This window comes from Zootermopsis nevadensis, unplaced genomic scaffold, assembly GCF_977971745.1.
Source record: "Zootermopsis nevadensis isolate Lab colony 2312 unplaced genomic scaffold, Znev_1.0 Znev_ptg000022l, whole genome shotgun sequence".
In the NCBI taxonomy this organism is placed as follows: domain Eukaryota; kingdom Metazoa; phylum Arthropoda; class Insecta; order Blattodea; family Termopsidae; genus Zootermopsis; species Zootermopsis nevadensis.
Genome location: NW_028259154.1, coordinates 24,282,468 through 24,304,965, shown reverse-complemented (window position 1 = coordinate 24,304,965; position 22,498 = coordinate 24,282,468). Strand labels below are relative to the sequence as shown.

The window sequence follows — 22,498 nt, the reverse complement described above, 5'->3', positions numbered from 1 at the left end:
ACACATTTGCATTCACCAGATCCCTGAATTATATTTATTATCAATCAAAGCGGATATCCACACAGAGAATGGACGTCTTTTGACAGAAGTTAATCCAGCTTCAACAACAGAATGCATCTACGCAGTAAATAATGAGAAAATGGACAAGGCAACAGAAATTTTTATGAAGAAGATCAATTCTACATCCTTGTAAGTAAATTGGCATAAAAATTTGTTGCAAATAAGTAAGAAATGATACAGCATAATCATTTATGTAGTGTAAAGGACGTGTACATAACAACAGGGCATGGAAAATAATGACAGAGATGAATGTGACATAAAACTATGAAATCATTACTTTCAGCACAAATATAACTGAAAGCAGTACAGATACAAATATGTTTAATTTTTTTTATTATTTATATAATTGAAAGTCACATTCAAATAGTCAGGTCAGTGATCTTGAAAACCCACTATAACTTTATAAAGCATCAACACAATTCAACTAACACTAATAGGCTTTAATAGATTAATCATTAGATGAGGTGGTAAATATTTAAATTATTGTAACTCAAAACCCATGAGCTCAAAAAATATACAGATTTACTTTTCTCTTCAGAATTATGTTATACAAAGGTACCAAATTCCATTGAAGTCCATGATGTGAGACATAACCTTTCTGCTTTTATAGCCACAAATTTAGTAAAGTAAAGATGATGTCAGATGTCAGTGTTTGTATCTTGCTATGCAGTAACTTTGAAGAAGTTTAAAGTGCCCTGTTGTTTACATGATTGATAACGTAAAATATGCATGTAGATTATTAATCTAATATACAAATAATTTACAATAATTAAGAAAGGGTTTGTTAAAGATGTGTGATGTAAGAAATAAGCAATTTTATTATTTCAGTACAGTTTTCTGAAGATAACTGATATGAAGAAAGGAGACTATTATAAAAGGTCTAATCTAATCTAATTATCATTAAGGAGCCGCAACAAATAATACAACCAACTCTTGAAACATGTATATTAAAATATATCTCAGACAAGGGACATTGTCCAATCAATGTATGATGTTCGAGGTTTTCACACTTGTGAAAATGTTTCGGCAGTGGTCTTATGGGTTATTGTACCTTGTAGTTGCAGTGTCATAACCCAGAACACCATAATCTGTGAAGTGCGTCTTTTTTGTATTGTAAGGAACTGGAGAAGAATTAAAATGTTTTAGAGTTTTGGATTAACAAATGAGTTATATGACTGGGTTTTGTTTCATGACATTAAATAATCCCTTTTGTATTGACTGTATTTATGAAGTTCATAAATGGTGCACTATACATACTCTGCAGGAAAACAAAAATGTTCCAATTATTTTGATGCATGCTTATATTTTGAAAACCACCATGATGAAAGTCAACATTCATACCATGTGATCCAGCATGTTATTTCAGACTAATATGTTGTCACTTGACAAATCATCCTCTGATGGCTGGAAATCAATTTGGATTAAAATTGCAACCTGGAATGCTGCTCTTTTTACCTGTTGTGTAAAACCTTTGTTTTCCAACTTTGTCTGTCTTCTTCTCTTGTCTTGTTGCTAGGAGATCATAAGCCAGTTTTTAATGCATAATATGGTCTGCTTCCACTTCTGCTGTTTTTCACTAAGCAGCCATGTGCAGTTTAATACATAAAGCACTCACCATGTGGTGTCATGTAGGTAAATAAGAGAAGAAATATGTTGGTGTCACCTCCTTTCATCTTCATAACTTGAATTATTGATAAGCAAGAATAATTCAGTGTTTATTTTTGTTCTGTAATAACTTCCATGTGCCATTAAAGAGATTAGAAGGCCCCTTATTGTTCATACAATAAAGAGGCAATATGGGAGAATGTTATAATAATAGCCCACATTTTTGTTAATGAATATATATTAATAACAGTATTACAATAAATAAGAAATTTCATTATTTTAGTACAGTTTAAGAAAAACCTGGACAAAAAGATACATTTGCTGCTTCATCATGTTGTATTAATACTTTAAACAAGCTTGATGGAATTTGCAGCAGTAATGGCAGGACTTTTATTTCAGCTATAATCATGATAATCAACACTGGAAATACAATTCATTTAATAGGATAGTGAGGCTGTTATGTTGCTAGTTAAACTGTGAACTTTCCATGAGGTTACCTTGCGCCCTTACTCCTATCAAACTATTGTCAACTTTTATTTTTATCACCACTTTAGTGTAAAATGTGTGCTTGGTTTTAGAAAGTTTAAAATAATCATGAGTTGAGATGAATGTTGTTTGATCAAGGTTTGAACGCAGTGACAAGAAATGCTGGTGTTTATTACAGGCTGAAAACTGTTGAGATGCTTCTGTTAGAACATTTAATTTGATACAAACATAATGAGAGTCTGGCTGTGTTATGAAGGAACTATCACTTCAGCATAATTAACACACAAAATTTACATTTTATAAGTATGTATCAAGTGTGTAAATTACAAAAATTAATGTAAAATTTTAGGCAGACTGTGTACAAATATTTTAATTTTTATGGCATATTCTTCATAAAATTAGAAGAACTGAAAAATATTTGGACTGTATTAGCCCATTAAGATGTTCTGTATTTGAAGATCGAAGAGACTTGACATTTTTCATGAGATATTCACTGGATTGAAAATACCTTATATAAAAATCACAGAAACTGATAGTGTAAATATTTGATTGAGTACAAGTCTGCATTGCATTGAGGTTTGATACCTAAAATGAACTTTGGATTTTCCTAACAATTTCTCAAACTTACTGAAGAAGTGGCAGGCATAATAAATGGAAAATCTTGGTTTTTGCAATTGTAATTAATTTTGTCTCAGTATGGGAAACTCTGGTGGAGAATTTTGCACATTCTGGTTTTTGGGTTATGAATATACATGTATGTATGGATGGCTGTAGATTTATGGGTTATTTACAAAACTAGCTATTATAAAGTTGAAAATATACAGTATTTAGATGCCCTATAGTAAAACAAACTGAATAACTGGTCCAGTAAAATGGCATTGAAAACTGATAATTTTTTACTTGAAAGTACCTGATTCAACACCAACTGAAACACGTTGTTCATTGTTACAGTTTTCTCTAATTTCACATGTAGAATTTTTAATGACATTTCAGTAGTGGTCACTTTGTCTGTCTCTGTCTGAGTATTTTCCCGAATATTTGCTCACAGAATAACGATCACTGTAACGATCATCTGGATACTTATCTTCAGCCTTGTAGTGGATCTCTGGTGATCCAATGTGCTTTTGCCAGTGATGTGTCCAGTAGAGATCTTCAGGTGACACATCTTTAGGTGACTTGACATCTTTACAGACGATAACACAATATATAAGACTTCCTATTAATGTCAAGAAGCCGAAGATGACAAACACAATACCCAGGATCCTGAAATCATATATTAGCAACATGTATTATAAGCATAGCATATCCTATGTAGTCAGTATTTTAATTTAGTAATTTTATAATCCTCAAACTATTGGTATCCAGTTAGCAAAATAGGGCAGTTTAATCCCATGCAAGGGCAGGGAATTTTCTCATGACCACCCCATCAAGACCAACTCTAGGGCTCACACAGACTCTTGTCCAATGGATATTATACTCTATGTAGTTTCCTCATGGGTAAAGTTGTTACACCATGAAGACCACTCACCTCCATTTAATTTTGAGGTTAAGAGTGCATGGCATTCCCCACTGTATCAGGTCATAGTATTTTAGCACAAGGGCAACTTTATTTCCATTCCCTCTCTTAAATTAACACATCCATACAAAATTGTGTACTGTTAAAAACATTTTATTTTTTATATATGATTTGAAATTGATGTAAAGTAGGACATGTATAATAGTTACTTCATAACACTGAGCTGTATCTGGAACTGATGTAAATATTATGTCATATGAATGGTAACAAGATGTGGCAACCAAAGGAAAATAAAGAAGGTTGCTGAAGTAAAGGAATTCAAGATGTTTAAAACATATATCAACACAAGATTTGAATCTGTGAGATTACACATTTAGTAATATGAAGAAATAAATTTGGTTGTTTCACTACAAGATTGTATCAGCAAGAAATGAATATCAAGATCAATGAGTTCCAAAATCACAAAGAAAAATATATGCTCTCTGAGTTGTAGGACACTTTACCACTCTTGTTTTTATGGAAATAGTTTTATAGTATTATAAAAGCGAAATAACATACCAGACAAACAGAGGCTGAAATAACTGGATAACTATAACAAGACCGAGGGTAACGAGAATCAGGCCTAAGTTGATAAGCAGCATGAGACAACAAATTCCCTTGGTGTTAGGGCAAAATGGGTTTGGTGCTGCCATGGTCTCGACTACAAGACCACCTTTGCGTGAAGTCTTTGTCTTCACTGTTGAAACTTCAGATGGAGCTCGGCCACTGCGATAAGAGTAGTGACTTGGCGTTCGACTGTGATGACTGTATCGAGATCCTCGACTGTAACATAAAAAGCACATTGTTAAGTTGGCCTGCTACTGCCAACATCATCATGAAGATTACTGTCTTATAGGATTTTGTGCCATGCATACTGAATAGTTACATTTTTAATTTAGATATAGTACACTCTTTTGATGATAAAAGAATCGTCCTTCTTGAAGGTGTCTACTGTGAGTGTATGTGAAATTTAATACATTTATAACTTCTATTTTATGAATGGAAGTAAGTGGTCACCCTACAGGAAATCATCCCACCTGTACTCATTGATAGGCTTGGCGCTTCTGAACATCATGTAAGGTACCTCACCTGAGCTCTGATGGAGCTTTATAAGCAGCACTTGTTACATAGATCTCAGACCCTTCATTGTCATAGTGACTGCTCTTCATCTTGCTGGCTCCATTCCTCTGTTGGTCTCTGCGATGGCTCCTGCTGTTGCCAGGCTCCACCACGGTGGCTGCAGCACGTTCATTGGCTATCATGTACTCGGACATGGTTCTGTCTGATGGTGCACGCTGGCTTTCCTCACCATCTGTTGAGTATGCCCTGTTAAACAAAGGGACTTTCATTCGATCCACATATTAGCGTGCAATGTTAGAACTGCTTAAAATTGTCCCCATCTTCTTTAGTGTTTCTTAAATGATTTCTCAACTTCATACATTGTATAGCAGGTAATATTTTTTATTTGGGGGTGTGGTTAGTTGTATCTATTGCAGACTGGAGAGTTTTGTGAAAAAAATTGTACATGGCATGGAAATGTATTATGATAGAGGTATGTTTACCTGTTAGTGCTTGCCATGCCTCTGTGTACATGCACAGGAGACATGGACTCTGTCGGTGAGTTGGCCACATAATGGTTTTTGTTAACCTTTTTTGCCATTTTATTTTCATCAAACTTTTACTTATTTCTGGATGTTTGACACTGCATTGATGTTATGTGAAGGTCATTACTGGAGGAACAAGAAGTTCGATTGGTGCTGCAAGCAAAGAAACACATGGTTTAACGAAAGATAATTTATTAATTTGACTATGTTATGGTTCAAGCATCTAGATGAGTGGGAAGGTGTGAGTAATTTGTTCAGGAAAACAACTTTTCACTGATTAACAAAATATTTTATTTTATCAAATACTGGAATTGCACATTGTTTAATACTTTCCTAAGATGATATTATGAAAGTATGAATAACTGTTATAATAACTGTATTTAATGATGATGAATAAATGTTGGTGGGGTGTAACAAGTATAATGGTCACTACAAAGCCTCCTGTATTTAATGTGAAACTCACATTTATGTGGTATGTGCCCTATTTCAATCAAGACTGTGTAGGAAGTGCTGCTATTTAATTAAGAAATTGTCGTGTGGCATAACTATTTACATCTGGTGTGAAGAAAATTACGTTTGAAGATTTCCGTCTTCAGGGTTGTTGCGCCATGTAGTATGGTAGATGTTTACCAACGTTTCGGAGGCGCAACAACCCAGAAGACAGAAATCTGCATACTCACTGCTGTGAAAACCTCAAATCTTACAAAATTACGTTTCCTAATTCATTATCACAGTCATGGTGGTATAATTGTCAGGTTTGTTATGGTTCAAACACCACTACATAATTGAAGACAATAACTGAATGGTTTATTACAGTGTTCAGGAGATACTCATTTTGAACCTGAGCTAGTTTACTGTCATCCTAACAGACAAGTTTTGTTTTTTTCCTGGGCTGTAGAAGGAAAGAGGCCATTACTGTGTTCTTGCAAATGTTGCTTAGGCCTAATTAACATTCAGGACTATCTTCTCATCCAGAATGTACCTATGAAATTTCTGTACTTCAAAATGAGTCAATAAATAATTAACAACGAATGAATCAACATATTTGTCAATTCTGCTAAGTCTCACTTCCTGCACTAAAACTTTTATCAGCATCTCTTGTTTGTGTTCTCAGTGTTTCCTGTCTTTCACGAAATATGTGTTATGCCAGTGACTGATAAAGGGAATACTTTACTTTAAAAGAATGATAAAGACTGGAGTGAAACTGAAGAAGGCTTAAAATAATATTAAATAAGGAATTAGTAGATTGTTGAATTGTAGTTGATTATCAACAAATGTGGGTGTGTCGTATTCAGGTGTGCCCATCACACATGAAGGCCAAATCATTATGAATTGTAGTAGACAATGAAAGGCCACAAACAGGCCGCATAATACGTGACTTCCACTTGTTGTTGGTGCACAAAACTGAATTTTCAAAAGCACAGGTTTTGCTGAGAAAGTTCATAAGTTTCCTTGAATATCGTTAGATTTGAGGTGCTCACGGCATTGAATATGACGATGTTCTTTTGTGTTGTGACGCCGTGTGGACTCACAGATAGATACCAACGTTTCGGAGAAATACCTTCTCCATCTTCAGGGCTAAGATGGAGACGTCGGTATCTACTTACGAGTCCTATGGTGTCGTCAACCAATGTTTTCCTTGCCAGGATATTTATTCAAATAAACAGCAAGGCAATAATGAAATTTCGTATATCACACATCTTTAACAAGCTTATACTTAGTATTTGTTGCTATGTGTATTATAATTAAGATGCAGCCAATTTTAGGTATGTTAAGATGTACTGATCTACTCCGGTTATATAATTTTGTCTGTCAAAACTTGTTCTTGTCGCTCTGGGTTTGTTAGAATGTCATGTTATTTTAATTAACGTCTATGGTAATTAACACCACTACATTAGAATACATTTTAAAACAGTAATTATTTTGTTACGTTGTAGAAACTCGCAGGACTTAGAAGCCGACATGTTTTGAAAATAAAAAGTGACATTCGATATTTCTGTACACTGGCCGCGTCGACCCGCGTATCTGGGTCAATACTTTCACAAGAATTTTCAGTCGATTGCCTTTATTCTCGGCAGGAGACGGTGTGGAAATTGACGAAGAGCATCAGAGTGTTGTGAAACAAATCTAAATTATTGTAGTGTCCGTTCTTGCCACGCGACGGGGGCGGGGGGGGGGGGGGGGGGCATTTGCAAGAATCATGGTATGCAGAGAAAAGAAAGCTAATTCGGGTTACTACTTTCTTCTCTCTTTTATGCCTTCGTTTGTTTCGAAGCTCGAAAAGGCAGTTGGGGTCACACTGTTTCGTTTTCATGATCCTATAAGCCTCTTCACTCATTTTCATCACAGTACACTGAAGATTATTGGCCACGGTGGCGGTTAGAACGCTGGCCTTGTAATCCTGGGGTCTCGGGTTCGATTCCCGGCGGTGTCCGAATTTATAACTTGTGTTGGGCAAGGCCGTGGTCTAGGCAACACGGAGTTTTCCTCCGTGGCATCCCAACAATTACTCCATTCACACACACAAGAAGGCAATGGCAAGCCACTTCTGGATCATCTGCCAAGAACGTATATGAACAGGTCCCAGTCCGAGAAAAGGATGGAAGGATCCTGTTCATATGGACCTGTCGTCAGACAGAACACTAAATAAAATACACTGAAGATTACGACTGTAGCCTGGCGTTTTCATTCCCCTCATAATGTTCCGGCACGAGGAATGTTAGACTTACAGTAACATGTTCGCCTATTCGTGACCAGCTGATAGATTTTCATTAAACTGAGTACGAATGTATCACTAGAAGCTCTCGCCACGTTAAGAGCTTTAAATTGAGCACCGTTAGTAATACAAATATAGTGACTGTGCGAAATTATGAGGTGAAAGCTAAACTACATCATGCTCTCGAGTGAGATCGACTCTTAACTTTAGGCCTACATTTGATAGCCAGAACTATTGAATTATTGTAGCTAATAATGTGAAGTTTTATATGGGGATGGAATATAAACTTATCAACGAATTTAATTCAAATCCGTCTGTGATAACATGAAAATAAAAGGAATCTATGCTCGTGGAAATTGTGGACTTACATTTATGAATGAGTTGCATAATTACTGACTGTACATTGAAACATTTAACGCAGAGCGAGTTTTAGAAGTTCTTTACGGAACTTCGCGTTAGGTTAGGTTGCAGCTCACATTTCCGTTTGAGTCTCAACTCCTTGTAAATTTCCTTTGTTTCGGAACGAGGCCGATAAATATAAACAAATATAAAATAAAAGGACAACATTTATTCAAATAATGTCAAATCTCATGAAAATATAAATATGTATACCTAAAACTTAGCTCACTGTATCGCCACTAATGCTCTTTGAAATTTTAAGATATTTGAGATCTGTTTTAAAGTTTACGATATTGTGTTACAGCTGCAGGAGAAGAAATTCTCACTACCTGGGTTAAAGAGAGAATTTTTAAATGTTAGTGCTCATGTGTATATAGATTTTAAATTCTCTTTGAAGGTGTTGATATAATATACTTAATTATTAAAATGTGCATGTATAAAATACTAAAGTTGTTTAACGCTGGAAAAATTCTGAGCTCAAATCCAGGCACCTGTAGGGTCGGAAAGGCAACGTAGATGTTAGGCTACCTGAAAGACACTGATGTCATTGCTACACTCGTAGAATTTCACCAACGTTATAAAGAAGATGCGTACAATTTCATCTAATCTCTCTTACCCACAGAAGCAGAGCTGCTTTCAAAAATTTAAAAATTTATTTTGTGTGTTTATATAATTTGTAACAATTTATTTCCTCTATATCATTTTAATAGGATTATGTTGCATTTTGGGTTCGGTTGGGTTAGGTTTGGTTTAGTTAAGTCAGGTAAGTTAAGTGTAGGTTATATAATGTTGTTTTACAATAGGTTTTTTTGCCCTGGAGAATTGCTATCGTTTTCATCGGGAGGTCGTGGGGATGTCCTGGAGAAGTGCTTGAGAATCTTTGAGAACTCCTGGAAAAGTCCTAGAGTAGTATCGAAGTCCTGGAGACGTTATGCGAAAAAAGAATTTGTCCTGGAGAATTGCTATCGTTTTCATCGGGTGGTCGTGGGGATGTACTGGAGAATTCCAGGATAATTCCTGTAGAAATCCTGGAAAAGTCCTAGAGTAGTGTCGGAGAAGTCTTGGAGACGTTATGCGAAAAAAGAATTTGTCATGGAGAATTGCTGGAGAAGTAATGGAAGGGATGTGTTTGTGGGAATCACATATTCCACTTCAAAATTACACTGATATCTGCATTTGGTAGGACTGTTTGGAACGGGGATTCGGTTCTTCGCGAGGCTTTTAGTTCCACAGGGTAACACTACACAAAAAAGAGACATGTTCGTTCCTAAAACAGGAGAACTATCAACCTATTTTATTTTTATATTTCTGTACTCAATTAATTTATTTCTCCAGCCTCTTATCTGGACAAGTTTGAGACCTTTTATCATTCCCTTGGTGATCTGAGTCAAAAATTCTTGCCGACAAGATACGTAGTCATAAAAACAAGAGGTTATCACGAATAAAAATAGATGGCCAATGGCCCAACGACTTTTAAACTGAATAGAATATTTATAGAAGACTGAGCGAAATATTTATGTCTACTCGTATCGTGGAAGATAAAAACGTGCTTTTCTAAACTTGCGGTCATCTAGTATTTAATCTGAGGGTTGGGTTTGTCACTGAATTCTGTACAGCGCTAATTAGGTTATAAAACACAATAACAACAGTTGTATTCACAATACCTGACACTGGAATATTTACTTAGGCAGTTTAATGTAGCCGACATCCTAACAGACAATTTTTAAAATCTATTTTAATATTATTCTCTCTTATACAAGAAGGTTTTACCTCCCAATGTAAGCAATTTATGTCATTCATCTCATTCTACTTGATTTGAATTTGCAGTGAACAGAACAAATTATGAAGCCCCTCATGTAATTTCCTCCATTCTTGATAATATTAAAAAGAAGTATCTTGTTCATCTTGGGCCAATAAACGGCCTCTTAGACCACAAGAATGTTTCTTTAATGATAGTCAAAATCTTCGTTTTGGAATGGGTCGACAGTCAAGGGGTTGTTTGAGTGCATAAATGTTTGTCATTCTTCCATCATGATCTAACCAGCACCGTTTTACTGCTAGTCTAATTCGATTGGGCCCATGTTGAGTTCTTCTAAAATATATTAACGCAATCTGAGTTCAAATAAACTGTGTCCTGCTGCTCGTCTCATAAATTTCATCTCTGCTGTCTTTAGTGGTCTTCTTTGAATGTCAGATTTCACAATCACATACAAGTTATGTGATGACAGAAACAGTAATACGGACACGTAACTGGAATGAAACATTACGACTCCATAAAAGGAATATTGATGCATGAAACTCAGTACTCGAGTCTTATAATAATAATTGCTTGTTCCAGGTGAAAGCTGACGATCCTTACATTTCATGCTAGGTAGAGTCGCTGTGTCGTTGTACTCTATTGCAATCATCAATATGTCTCCTCAAAGATATCAACTACCTGGTGATCAAATTCACAGGCCAATGCCAGTTTCTCGGACGGTAGAAAGAAAGATTATCCCATCGTTTTCGTTAAGGATGGTAATAGGCGCCACGATAGGCCAATATTTTTAAACGAGAAATGAACATCTGTTTGTATTTATCCATAAATAATACAAACGATTTATGTAACGTTGGTTAACGACACGCGTAGTTTAACATCTAAGAAAACTGCCAGGAGTGGCCACGTTTGTTCCTCGGCGTCTATTTGGGAGTGGCAGTTATTTCAAGGCCTTTTCAACATAACCACAAAATGCTATAAACAGATTCGACCAATAAGGAATTATATTACGGCATATTATGTTTTACTAGAACGTTCTGTTTTAACTTTGCGGTGTCGAATGTTATTTATTTGTCCGAATTAACCTTTGTTTATAAATATTTTCGGCTCTGGTAGGAAGACGGAGGCAATAGCTTAATGAAGACTTCACATTTTGCATCCTCCACAAGTATTATTAGAAACAAAGATAACATCAAGAGGAATGGGATGAGCTGGGCATGTAGCATATATGGAACAAATGAAACCTGCATGCAAAATCTTAGTCTGAAATCCTGAATTTAACTTGGGAGAACAAGACGTAAGAGGAAGGATACTATTGAACGTTGTCTGTTTCAAAGGATCTTGTCTCTCTACTCTGCATTGAAATCTCCTAGTGTACTTTCCATACAGCACATAGTAATATACGCAGTAGTTCCTCATCAAAACTTTCCTAACATTTGGGGTACAACAAATTGTCGGTTGGGAGGAAAAATTATGATGATAATTTAATATAACTGAAATGTTTCCTGGATGTAGTAGCCTGTGGCATGGTGCTGATGGATTATTTAATTAATTAAACATATATTTATTCACACGCCCCATGAAAACGCCACTGTTTCGTCATATGAAGAAGTTCTATGCCTGACATCAGCATTCTGTGTTCACCCATCTTCAATATTTGCAGGACTTACCATGTAAATGCTGTTTGTACTCTGCTTTCATATCCCTTCTCAAAATTCCACAGGTGTTAAATGTTGATTATCTCGAGCGAAGAACATAAATCAGTCTCTCATTTAAGTATTTGTGAGATTATCATGATGGGTCCTAACGAAATCTTCACTCACGAGATATTTAGCACTTTATTGGTGGAGATTCAGTGTTAACCGTAGCTGAAGTGAAATCACTCTACCATCCCGCACCTTGTCCTGAGTTAGACTCTACTGTCGGCAAAGAGAGAGAAAAAGTGACGTCATGACACGACCAGCCGAAGGCTGCAAACGGCGTACACGATTGAGACTGGAACAGTGAAATACGACGTAGGCGAACAAGAAGTTACCTTGCCACTTCGCGCAGAGACCAAGAATGGTATGTCCAAGGTGACGGTACACATACATTGTTACTTTTACCTTCGGTGCGTGGGTGTTTGATGAAATGAAATGCCTCCGTTGGAAGTGCGAGTGAAATTAAAACAAATTCAGATGCTGAACTCTACTGTTCTGCTCTGCAGACTGCATTTGGGCTAAGACAAGTGTAGACAGTGGGCGAGACTTCGAATCGTCTCAACCGGTTTGAGATTTTTTTCCATCTTGGTAAACTTCGAATGTGATAGAATATGCCCCCCCCCCCCCCCCCCCCCCAGGCAAATTCCCTTGTAGTTCACTTCATACGTATTTTACTTGATCAGATTTGGTTAGGAATTGTAATAAGAATTCTTATTAAATACGGAAGTCTAAATAACACTTGTAAGCTGTTCGGACACAACGTTATTTACTGCGTTGGAGTTCCTAATATTATTTGCTATTCCGTCAGTCAGTTCGTTTTCTTACACGACTTTGAACGAATACAAATAAAATAATTAAGTGAAAACTAAACTTACAGACCGAAACTAAAGTGGAAACAAAATTATAATAAACTAAACCAAATCATGTAAGATTTGAGGTTTTCGCAGCGGTGAGTATGAAGATTTCTGTCTTCTGGGTTGTTGCGCTGTGTAGTCTGGTCGATGTTTACCAACGTTTCAGAGGTCATACTGCCTCCATCATCAGGGCGATGAGTATGAAGATTTCTGTCTTCTGGGTTGTTGCGCTGTGTAGTCTGGTCGATGTTTACCAACGTTTCAGAGGTCATACTGCCTCCATCATCAGGGCGATGAGTATGAAGATTTCTGTCTTCTGGGTTGTTGCGCTGTGTAGTCTGGTCGATGTTTACCAACGTTTCAGAGGTCATACTGCCTCCATCATCAGGGCGATGAGTATGAAGATTTCTGTCTTCGGGGTTGTTGCCCTGTGTAGTCTGGTCGATGTTTACCAACGTTTCAGAGGTCATACTGCCTCCATCATCAGGGCGATGAGTATGAAGATTTCTGTCTTCTGGGTTGTTGCGCTGTAGTATGGTCGATGTTTACCAACGTTTCAGAGGTCATACTGCCTCCATCATCAGGGCGATGAGTATGAAGATTTCTGTCTTCTGGGTTGTTGCCCTGTGTAGTCTGGTCGATGTTTACCAACGTTTCAGAGGTCATACTGCCTCCATCATCAGGGCGATGAGTATGAAGATTTCTGTCTTCGGGGTTGTTGCCCTGTGTAGTCTGGTCGATGTTTACCAACGTTTCAGAGGTCATACTGCCTCCATCATCAGGGCGATGAGTATGAAGATTTCTGTCTTCTGGGTTGTTGCCCTGTGTAGTCTGGTCGATGTTTACCAACGTTTCAGAGGTCATACTGCCTCCATCATCAGGGCGATGAGTATGAAGATTTCTGTCTTCTGGGTTGTTGCGCTGTGTAGTCTGGTCGATGTTTACCAACGTTTCAGAGGTCATACTGCCTCCATCATCAGGGCGATGAGTATGAAGATTTCTGTCTTCTGGGTTGTTGCGCTGTGTAGTCTGGTCGATGTTTACCAACGTTTCAGAGGTCATACTGCCTCCGTCATCAGGGCGATGAGTATGAAGATTTCTGTCTTCTGGGTTGTTGCGCCGTGTAGTATCTACCATACTACACGGCGCAACAACCCAGAAAAAGAAATCTTAAACCAAACCACATTGCTGTGACATTTACTTTGAAGAAATTGTAAAGATTTTATCGTAATGAGTCTGATGAGTGAGTGTCCTGATCTTTGTATGTTGCAAGGCGAGCCACCAGAAATTAAGGTAGGATGACGGACAATTAGATCACAAATATTTGTTTAATTGATCAGGGTGTTCGAGGTGAATGTTTGGGCCTAGGAGGCAGGAATTGAAAGGGCAGTCGAAATTAAGGAGGGTGAGTTGGGCGAGGCATTTAGCAAGCACGGGGGAGGTAAGCTATGCTTATCAATTTTTTTTGAAAACCTAAATAGAAGGAATGAATTGTAAATTTGGTTTATATGCGAGGATAATATTAAAAGAAATCAAGAGTGAAGGTGTGGAAAGAATTAAACTGGTTCCAAAACTGCAAAACTTTATTTCAGTTATCCTTGGATTGATATAGTTTATGTATAGTTTATATGTAGGAGGATAGTGCCTCGAGAAGACTGCGTGCAGCATTACCACTAAGCTAACCCGCTCCATCACCAGTGTTTGTCCGATGAACTAGAGTAAAGGACCACGCCAGTCTATATTTAGATGTGACCGACGTCAATTGGAATCATTAGGAACTGATGGAGTGCGCGGGTTAGCGAAGAGAAATCTGTGAACGAGTCAGTTTCTAAGTTGTGGTGCGTGGGTCTTCTGTCTGTAAGTACTTGTCAAGATTGTGGCATGTTAGAGCGAGAAACCGCGCCTTAAGTTAAAGTGGTTCTTCTGGTTCAATATTCAACATAAAATCGTGGAAGCTGAGGGATAACTGTATTTTTACTTAACGGGATTTTCGTGTCTTGACGTATTGAAATGCTCTCGGTGTGTGCTCAGCTGTTTCGGAAATCGCGTCTGTCCCCGTGTTCTAGGCCGTCGCGCTGTATTCTTCACCTGATGGTTGAAAGCGCGATTGTTTCTCTCCTCACCCATGACTGCCAAATCTTCTTCAAGGATTTTCACTTCAAATTTGCGAGATTTCTGTAAATATTTACTGAGGAAGACATTTTTTAGTTCAGAACTTTCTTGTTTGCGTCTCTCGGTTTCCACAAAAGTAGGAGAACCTTATCTCTCTCTCTCTCTCTCTCCCTCCCTGCCCCCCTCTCTATGTGGACTCACGCTGAAATTGAGTTTCGATTAATTTCTTAAACTGCACTGTGTAAAATAAATTAAAATTATATTAAATTCGGGAAATTCTTGCTAATCTTTATATCGTCCCCTCTCCTATCTAAAAAAAGCCTAATTATTAAAGTAACAAAACTGTAAATTTTGCCATTTGTTTAACACGGACGTCCTTCAGGCATGAGGCGGAGACATTGTGTTCTTCCGAAAGGTTCGCACCCACCCAGATCTGCAGCCAAGACACGTGCATGCCTACATGGCGTCATAACTCAGAAGACCACCAAGGACATCGTTCCATTGTTTGTCCATCCCTCTTTCTCCTTCTTCTCTTTCCATCGCTGAGAGCGAATTGAACAAAGAAATGCGAAAAGTAAAGTTCGAATTGTGACCAGAATCATTTGTGTGATCCTTTTTCTTCTCAAGTCCAGCTCTGGGTGTCGTCCGACACTGAGGGTTGTCGGATAAACGGTTTGAATATTCTCAAATGACTCGTGTTTCTTGTGACACTCTACAGCTGACTGATTTCTTTTACATTCAAATTAATGTATTTAATGATGAACCATCTTTTGTGTATAAAGTAACGTTGAGAGTGGTCGAAACGTTCGTTGCTGCTGGCATTACCAGGCGCTGGATACAACCCACACAATTGGTTCAACAGCTCCTGATCATTGCGAGAGAGAGAGTTAACTTTCCCTGCGTTCCTGAAGAAAACTGCACAATGAGTAGTTTCATAATTTTTATTCTTCATCAGATATTTTTAGGATGATCAAATCAAGGACGATATTCAGCCTTCAGGATAATTAGTACCTTATCAGCAGTCGCCATGACATCTTTCAGTAGACGTGTATGAGCGCTGTGTGTATTAATATTACGTGCCTTCGTTTTTTACGTACGTGTTGACATTTGCATGTGTTAACTCTTGTTTGTTTATGTACGTTGTTAGTTGTTCTCGTAACATTGCTTACGTCAGAGTTTATGTTGCTAAACACTGCAATAGAAATAAAATAATTCTTGGCACTGTTATGCCCACAAATAGCGGAACGCATTAGACTTCATCTCAAGACACATTTTTAATGCGAGGCAGTATGACCTCTGAAACGTTGGTTAACATCGACCAGACTACACAGCGCAACAACCCAGAAGACAGAAATCTTCAGACTCACCGCCCTGATGACGGAGGCAGTATGACCTCTAAAACGTTGGTTAACATCGACCAGACTACACAGCACAACAACCCAGAAGACAGAAATCTTCATACTCATCGCCCTGATGATGGAGGCAGTATGACCTCTGAAACGTTGGTTAACATCGACCAGACTACACAGCGCAACAACCCAGAAGACAGAAATCTTCATACTCATCGCCCTGATGACGGAGGCAGTATGACCCCTGAAACGTTGGTAAACATCGACCAGACTACACAGCGCAACAACCCAGAAGACAGAAATCTTCATACTCATCGCCCTGGTGATGGAGGCAGTATGACCTCCGAAACATTTATTAACATCGACCAGACTACACAGGGCAACAACCCAGAAGACAGAAATCTTCATACTCATCGCCCTGATGATGGAGGCAGTATGACCTCTGAAACGTTGGTTAACATCGACCAGACTACACAGCGCAACAACCCAGAAGACAGAAATCTTCATACTCATCGCCTTGATGATGGAGGCAGTATGACCTCTGAAACGTTGGTAAACATCTACCAGACTACACAGCGCAACAACCCAGAAGACAGAAATCTTCAGACTCACCGCCCTGATGACGGAGGCAGTATGACCTCTGAAACGTTGGTTAACATCGACCAGACTATACAGCGCAACAACCCAGAAGACAGAAATCTTCAAGACCAAGATCAACAGGCCATAACAATCAAAATCTGTAGAGTTCACGTTTATGGTGATGATTATGATGGTATACATGTAGTCTACTTAAAATCTCCTAATTATTTCAATTCGTGAGTTCTAAGTAGTAATGACGTCAGAGTTGTTATACACCCCATGTCTCAACCAATCCTCCTTGATTTAATCATCATAATAAGTGTAAAAAATAACATCACTGAGGGTGAAAACTCAAATCAGCTGTTTCTTCGATAAATTGGTTTGCATAAGCACGTGCGGTTTGTCGTTGCAAGTTATTCAATATTATAAACCCAATGATAAAATGACCATGAACTTTGAATTCTGGTAATTATATTTCTGTGATAACTTATTTGTGGTCTGTAGATCGCTGGAAGACGACACCAGCAGAGGTCATTAGAGACCTATATTAGAACCGATTACAAACGTCAAGAGACTTTTTCTAGTGTTGATAATTGCTTCACTCGAAGACTCTGTGACTACGCTGCAAACTGGCTTTAGATCAGTTACATATAAAATGTAAGCAATATTAGGGAACTTGGAAGAAAGTTAATGCAATTCAAAAACAAACGCTAAGTTATTATTACTTATTAAATTTAGGTTTTAACAAATTAGTAAATTACGCCTGACGTAATAATTTCGGCACGTTCGACTTCTTAATGCCTCTAGATTTTCAGTTTGTGAAGACTAACTTTTTATGCTGACTTATACACAGCATAAAACAGGCTGAAAAGTATGTTTTCACACACATTGGATGCATCAAACTCTCTGCAGAATTTTCGTCCTGTGCAATTTCATCGATGCTGACTCTACAGTTGTCTCGATTTCTCTTTTAGAGCTACATGTTAGGTCGAAAGTAACGAATAGTATTTTTGTAAAATGCGGTTTAATATTCTTCTCCCATCTGCGATTAGATCTCCCAAATTCTCTCTTCCTTTCAGGTTTCCGACTAAAACTTTATAAGCATTTATTGCATCCTCCATGTTTGTTGTGTTCCAACAATCTCATTCTAATTGATCTTATCACCATATTAATGCTGGATGAGAATTAAAAACAACAAAGATCCTCATTATGTTATTTTCTCCACACTTCCTAGTTCCTTGTAGGTCTAAATATGTACTCTCCTCTCCTCAAATGCTCTTAATCTGCCTCCACTTAGGTTTATGTAACAGATTTCAGTCACGCACAGTTCAGATTAATTAATTCCATTTTCAAATCACGCCCCCTCCTGCATGCACGTTGTGTCACAATTTCTTGTTAGCGTGGTACTGAACACTGCAAAATAAAATCAATGAACAGCCTATCTGTCTATTTCAGAAAATATCGCCCTTGCTACATAATGTTGATGTTGACACTAAGAAGGCCACGTTTGCCCTGGCTTGCTTTTGGGAAAAATAAATATGTTAAATTTTGCATTGCATTAACATAGTGCATTTTTTTTAAAACCATTATACTGTGCTGTTTCAGTTTAAAAGGAAATAATTGATTCATGAGAAATATAATGAATTCTTCTTGGACTACCGGTCGTGTAAGGTCGTTTATTGGAGAAAACACGAAAATTTCGAGAATCATCTGTTTCCTTAACCTCAGGGTACAGTATCCTGAGGATGTGGACCATGGCTAGTCGCCATGAAAGCTTCAGGTCATACATCATGAGAAATAATTTGTTACATAAATAACTTTCCTATTTAAACTATGACCATACTTTTTCTTTAAGAAAGAAAGAGATGCCTATGATACTATCACTTACATGTGTGTATGTATCCACAGACTAATAACTTTCGAAAGAACTCATTGGTTTTCATAAATGATATATGAATATCATTTCATTTTAAATTTCTGATTATCTAAATTAGATCTAAGTGTTTATGACAATGGTGTATTATTGAAATAACAAATGTTATGGGCATTATGCATTGTTCTAATTTAATTAAAATTTATGTTTTGGAAACTGGAATTTGTTTCCATCAAGTATAACTTACTGTAGTGCCCAATTGATAGAGGAAGCTCCTAAGGATGGATGTGGATAGACTGCAGTCTGGCATATACATACTTCCTAATGTTTTTTTGTTGTTGTTTTTTTGATTTTGTATATCTCATCAGCCTTTAAGTTCATTTATTACAGGTACAAGTCTGTTACTATGAAACTAATCATGCTACTGCAAAGAGTTGTGAATTATTTTCCCTGCTGTTTTGTTGATTGTACACCATGTAAAAAATTTCAGTATAAAATTAGTGCAGTAGTTTCGAAAATTAAATGTGTGGATGAACAGAGATGCGGACGTGGTTCTGTAATAAAGGGATAAGAATGATGCATAAAAACTGCAATCTGCCCCACATTTCCGAGGTGCTTGCTGCCTCCACCACCATCGCCCTGATGATGGAAGCAACAATCACACCTGGAATATCGGAAATATTCTACCAGACTACACGCGCAGCAACTCAGAAGACAATTATCGTCGTTTTCGAACATGTTTGTGTATTGAGTAAATATTGCCACGTGTTCGTCCCCATCCGGTACTGGAAACCTCGGATTAAAGCTAGGTTAGGTATGTTAAAAGGGTTATCTTAGACATAATTCTTCCATCCATGAGAAAATCTTGATTTTTCATGTATCTTACACGGTACGGGGGTCGGAAAGAGCTTGTTCGTGCCTTGTTACATAGGATTTGAGAGAACCTAGAAGGCTGAGACAATAGAGAAAGTCAAAACGTCTGGTGCAAACATGTCTTGCCATACCATTAACACGATTTAATCAAGTGTACTGAAGGTCTTGCAGTGGTTACCGCAGCAGTTGAAGACAACAGTCCGAGTGGATAATAACTGGTTTTTTCTTACACTTTTAGGCGTATTTTATTGTTCCCTTTGAAATTATAGATATATAACTATTTGTGTAAGAAATATTGCATATTTGCGTGATTTCGTCGGGAGTTGATTTATTAGAGTAAATGTGGGAAGCGTTTGTAAGGCAGGTACAATATCATGATATGTTCCATGATTCACTGCAGTGCCTTTGTATTTATTGTGAAATCTCATAACTGTTGCATTACAGCGCAAGCCACTTCCTTATAGGTTATGATAAGGAATTTAGTTACGTTTGGGATTACTCGACTGTCATTGAACATAATGGGTCAAGGAGGATCAACAGCAACTATCAGTGTAAGAGCGACAATCATATACTAATTTTAATGATAGATCTTTTTTTGCACTAATGTGTTACAATAATTTTTTATGAATTACAGAATATGCCATCATTATTGCATGACATTGATGTGCCAACTAAGAAAGCAACATTTGCCATGTCATGTTTTTGGGCACCAGATTCATTATTTGGCATCCAGAAAGGTGTTATTCGTACTCGTGTTGGATTTGCAGGGGGTACAACAGAACATCCTACATACCACAAAATGTAAGTGGAATAAATTTGTTAGAGAAGGAAGTCATGCATGTTGATGTTAAGTTTGATAATATTCTAATAAATGTAGAAGTAGAATCTCTTATTTCACATGAAAATTCATTAATTTGTCTAAATCTATGAATAAGATTGACACCACCAATAAATTTGACACATTTTTAACAGTATAATTGTAAACATAAGGTTAGTTTCGAAGTTGAGTAAAACATTGTGTTATGAAACTTTCTGTAGCAGAAAGTTGTGGTTTATTTAACAATGCTGATAGTAGTTAAAATAATATGGCATCAAATTGTGGACTCTGGTGAGATACAAAATCTTTTGGAGGCTCTAACTGTGTATGAAGAACTGGTCTTGTCAACAAATAATTAATTGACTTTTTACAGAGGAGATCACACAGAATCGATTGAAATTGACTATGACCCAAATGAGATATCATACAGTGAATTGCTAGATATGTTTTGGAAGCATCATGACCCAACGGCAAGGACATCAAAACAGGCATGTGGAATGAAGTAGAAAGCCTTAGTTTTTCTTTATAAATTAACATTGTGATAGCAGAACCCAATGGTTCAACAGAATCCTGAGCTAGTGCCATCCACCTCCTGTGATCACAGTGCTTCTCCCTATGATCCATATTAATGTTATCCTCTTCACTTACCCATAGTCTTTTAGGCATCACGATCTTAACATTTCTATGCAGTCTGTACAAATCATGAAGTTTCACATTCTTCAATATGTTATACTGCTTACATAATTTGTTGTAGGAATGTTTATTTCTCTGAACTTTAATTTTTAGACATTTTTGACATATAAGTGAACTTACTTTCCTACAGTACACTTCATTAATTTTGTATCATGATCAAGAGCAAAAGGAGTTGGCTGAGAGTACACTGAAAGAAGAGGAAAAAAATAAATCTGCGTGTATTGTCACAAAAGTTTTACCTTCTAGAGAATTCTATGATGCTGAAGAGTAAGTAACATGTGTTTTATGTTGCAATAAATTGTATTTAATGGCTTGATGCAGGTGTAAGAACTGAATATTCTTTTTGCAGTTACCATCAGAAATATCGTTTACAGCAGCATCCATTGCTTATGGAAGCAGTAGGTCTGGTTCCTGGAGATAAGCTGAAAAGCTCTCATCTGGCTGCAAGACTTAATGGTTATGTTGTTGGCAGAGGTGGTGTGTCCCAGTTTGATGCTGAAGTGTCACGTCTGGGTTTGGACGAGAAAACAGCAGATTATGTTCGTAAACTGGTGGTTAAATATGAAGGCCAAGGATTGTTTTGCTAATTTCCTTTTCTTATAAGAGTAACTTGTTCAAAATGTAGTCTTCTAAAGGAGGCCTGCACAAATCCTGGGTGCTGTGTTGCCATGGCAACTAGAATTTTTTGTATATTACTTAGATGGGTTTGTATCGTTGCATATTATTACATAACATTTTCAAATTTGTGTCGTGTAGTTCTGATTATATCATGTAGGGGCAACTTCAGTTTTTCTGTTTCTGATGTATATATTTTCTGGTTCCTAGTTTTTGGAGATGATTTAAACTTGTAGAAAATTGTGCACGCCTATTTTAAAGTAATGTGAATGAAAATATATAATCTTTCAATGCTGGTGTTTATTATGTGTGAGTATTTGAAGAAAATGAGAATGGTTTTAAATTGATGTAATAGTAATTGAAAGTTTTTAAATGCCAATTAATTTATCAAACTGCCTTTGCATCAGTTCTATTTATATATCTTTATTGGCTAGACTTTATGTATTGCTATGCAGTTTTAAAATTTATTACTACTTTAATTCTTAAAGGTTCTTATTTGGATGAGCCCAGTGAGAATGGGAGCAAGGAGAAAAAACACCAATTTATTGACAGATACATGTAAATGGCTTTAGAATCAAACTTTTAATTGAAGTACCATGAAAGTGTACATTTATAAGAGTTGATTAAATCCCCCCCAGCCAACAAAACCTTTATAATGAATTTTGTGAATTTTTACATGCTAACATTTGGGTAAAATATTTTGTTGGCAATAATGGCTGTTAGGAATACAGATACATTAATGGTATTTTAATATTGCAATGCATCTCAGGAAAATAAATTATGCCAATGTACGCTAAATAGAGGCAATGTTCCATTGGTTACAGTGGCAATAAAGTGTTGAACTTTTTGGGA

The 22,498-nt window shown here is 37.0% G+C and overlaps 2 protein-coding genes across 7 annotated transcripts; one reads left to right on the top strand and one right to left on the bottom strand.

Annotated features, from left to right (window-relative positions):
- Window positions 1-48: 48 nt before the first annotated feature.
- MsrA (methionine sulfoxide reductase A) lies at window positions 49-22,498 on the top strand. Of its 6 annotated transcripts, none has more exons than XM_022060916.2 (6): window positions 19,555-19,881; window positions 19,986-20,072; window positions 20,156-20,322; window positions 20,712-20,826; window positions 21,162-21,298; window positions 21,381-22,498. In XM_022060916.2, exons 2-6 carry the CDS (start codon window positions 19,989-19,991, stop codon window positions 21,616-21,618), a joined length of 741 nt encoding a protein of 246 aa, XP_021916608.1. In that variant the 5' UTR covers window positions 19,555-19,881; window positions 19,986-19,988; the 3' UTR covers window positions 21,619-22,498. The 6 variants fall into 6 exon arrangements, with proteins under 6 accessions (XP_087209409.1, XP_021916609.1, XP_021916611.1 ...); XM_022060912.2 differs by having other exon boundaries at window positions 19,555-19,885; XM_087353283.1 differs by lacking the exons at window positions 19,555-19,881; window positions 19,986-20,072 and adding an exon at window positions 49-189.
- On the bottom strand, window positions 566-12,162 carry LOC110828306 (uncharacterized). Its single transcript, XM_022060909.2, has 5 exons — window positions 11,852-12,162; window positions 5,269-5,463; window positions 4,796-5,032; window positions 4,226-4,489; window positions 566-3,414 (listed from the first exon to the last, which is right to left on the bottom strand). The coding sequence occupies exons 2-5, from the start codon at window positions 5,364-5,366 to the stop codon at window positions 3,141-3,143; spliced, it is 873 nt and encodes a 290-aa protein (XP_021916601.2). The 5' UTR covers window positions 5,367-5,463; window positions 11,852-12,162; the 3' UTR covers window positions 566-3,140.

Coding starts and splice junctions, on each gene's coding strand:
- LOC110828306 (XM_022060909.2), bottom strand. CDS start 5,366: ATGGCAAAAAAGGTTAACAAAAACCATTATGTGGCCAACTCACCGACA. Junction 4,490..4,795: donor AAAGCTCCATCAGAGCTCAG/GTGAGGTACCTT, acceptor TTTATGTTACAG/TCGAGGATCTCGATACAGTC. Junction 3,415..4,225: donor TTTCAGCCTCTGTTTGTCTG/GTATGTTATTTC, acceptor ATATGATTTCAG/GATCCTGGGTATTGTGTTTG.
- MsrA (XM_022060912.2), top strand. CDS start 19,862: ATGTGGGAAGCGTTTGTAAGGCAG. Junction 19,886..19,985: donor GGGAAGCGTTTGTAAGGCAG/GTACAATATCAT, acceptor ACTTCCTTATAG/GTTATGATAAGGAATTTAGT. Junction 21,299..21,380: donor GAATTCTATGATGCTGAAGA/GTAAGTAACATG, acceptor TTCTTTTTGCAG/TTACCATCAGAAATATCGTT.